Source organism: Psammomys obesus, unplaced genomic scaffold, assembly GCF_907164565.1.
Source record: "Psammomys obesus unplaced genomic scaffold, mPsaObe1.curated_primary_1811, whole genome shotgun sequence".
NCBI classification, from domain to species: domain Eukaryota; kingdom Metazoa; phylum Chordata; class Mammalia; order Rodentia; family Muridae; genus Psammomys; species Psammomys obesus.
In genome coordinates this window covers 2,705,635-2,707,288 of record NW_026596962.1, presented here as the reverse complement: position 1 = coordinate 2,707,288, position 1,654 = coordinate 2,705,635, and the positions used below count along the sequence as shown (strand labels likewise).

The 1,654-nt window shown below is 60.2% G+C and overlaps 1 protein-coding gene across 1 annotated transcript in view; it reads right to left on the bottom strand.

Moving 5' to 3' along the window:
• The window catches only part of Dipk1c (divergent protein kinase domain 1C), a 21,136-nt gene that overhangs the window by 17,529 nt on the left and 1,953 nt on the right, over nt 1-1,654 (bottom strand). Inside the window, exon 2 of the mRNA XM_055598744.1 lies at nt 1,496-1,651. Coding sequence (XP_055454719.1) covers nt 1,496-1,651 — 156 coding nt within the window. The remainder of the gene's footprint in view (nt 1-1,495; nt 1,652-1,654) is intronic.

Below are 1,654 nucleotides of genomic sequence, written 5' to 3'. Positions count from 1 at the left end.
AGAGGAGGCAGAGGCAGAAGACAGAGGCAGAGGAGGCAGAGACAGAGGCTGAGAGACAGAGGCAGAGGCAGCCAGCGGAGGCAGAGACAGAGGCTGAGGCAGAGGCAGAGGCGGCAGAGGCAGAAGACAGAGGCAGCGGAGGCAGAGACAGAGGCTGAGAGACAGAGGCAGAGGCAGAGGCAGAGGTCAGAGGCAGAGAGACAGAGGCAGAGGCAGAGGCTGAGAGACAGAGGTAGAAGCTGAGAGGCAGAGAGGCAAAGAGGCCGAGGCAGAGGCTTAGAGACAGAGGCTGAGAGACAGAGGCTGAGAGACAGAGGCAGAGGCAGAGGCTGAGAGACAGAAGCGGAAGCTGAGAGGCAGAGAGGCCGAGGCAGAGACAGTTCCTGGACAGCTATAGTACTACACAGAGAAACCCTGTCTTGAATATCCAAAAGAGGAGAGAGAGAGAGACAGAGAGAAAGAGAGATCCCTTAAAAATAGGTAATGCTTAATAATCAACGTCTCGAAATTCTCACAATCTGAAAACAAAACAACAAAAACCACCTTTCTAAACAAGTGAACTGAACTCCAGCCCTCTTCTAAGCTTTTGTTTTAGATTTCCAGCCAAATGCTCAGGTAGTCACAACTTAGGACGTGAGTAATCGAGGTAGGAAGCAAGTACAGGCCACTTTCTCCTCCTTTCGGGAAGCCTCCCTGCACTGGCCTCCCCTAAGTATGATTCCAAAGCAGAATCACGAAAAAAAAAAAGAAAGAAAGAAAGAAAGAAAGAAAGAAAGAAAGAAAGAAAGAAAGAAAGAAAGAAAGAAAGAAAGAAAGAAAGAAAGAAAGAAAGAAAGAAGGAAAGAAATTTGCATTTTGCTTCAGGGACGAAAGCCCAGGGCATCCGCTGACCTGACCTGGTTCTTACTATCCGCAACAATCCGGACAGGTCAGGGAGCAGCTTGGTGGAATCCTCTGACCTCCCGCTTTAGGGGGCCGCGGAGCACGGAGCGGGGTGGCCCAGGGGAAGCGGCTCCGCGCGAACAGCCAGGCCGGTCTTGGGGTCACCGGGAGGAGAAACCAGAGCCGCAATCTTGGGGTTTAATCAGGTGGGGGTGATCGGGCAGCCCCGGTGGGGTCACCGAAGGGCGGCCTAAGGGGCGAGGTAGCCCAGGAAAGAGGCATCCGTCCCAGACCCGGCCACCTAAGCTGCTGTGAGCGCCGGGCCCGAGAGTCGCCCGCAAACTTTCTTCTGGAGCCGAGGCTCCGGGCGCGCGGGAAGGTCGAGCCGGGACGCTGGACTGTGCAGAGACGGGGAGGGCGGTCCCGGGTCGCGCAGGCTTCGCCTGGGGACTTCATGCACCCGTCCTCTCCCCTCGGCGCCGCCCCCGGCCACCCCCTTCCCCGCAAGGAGCGGTGGCCACGCCGCGGCAGCACGGCGGATGACGCGCCCCGAGGGCCCCGGAGAGCGCGTGGGGACCCGACCGGACGCGCCCCGGGCAGGCGGCGGACCTACCAGCGCGGCCAGGATGCGCCGGCTCTTCTCGTCGGTGCAGCGCTCCGGGAGGACGGCCGGGCGCGCGCGGAGCAGCAGCGCGGCCGCCAGCACCCAGCCGGCCGTCCACGCGGCGAAGGCCAGCAGCGCGCCCCGCCAGCGCCCGCTCCGCGCCGCCCG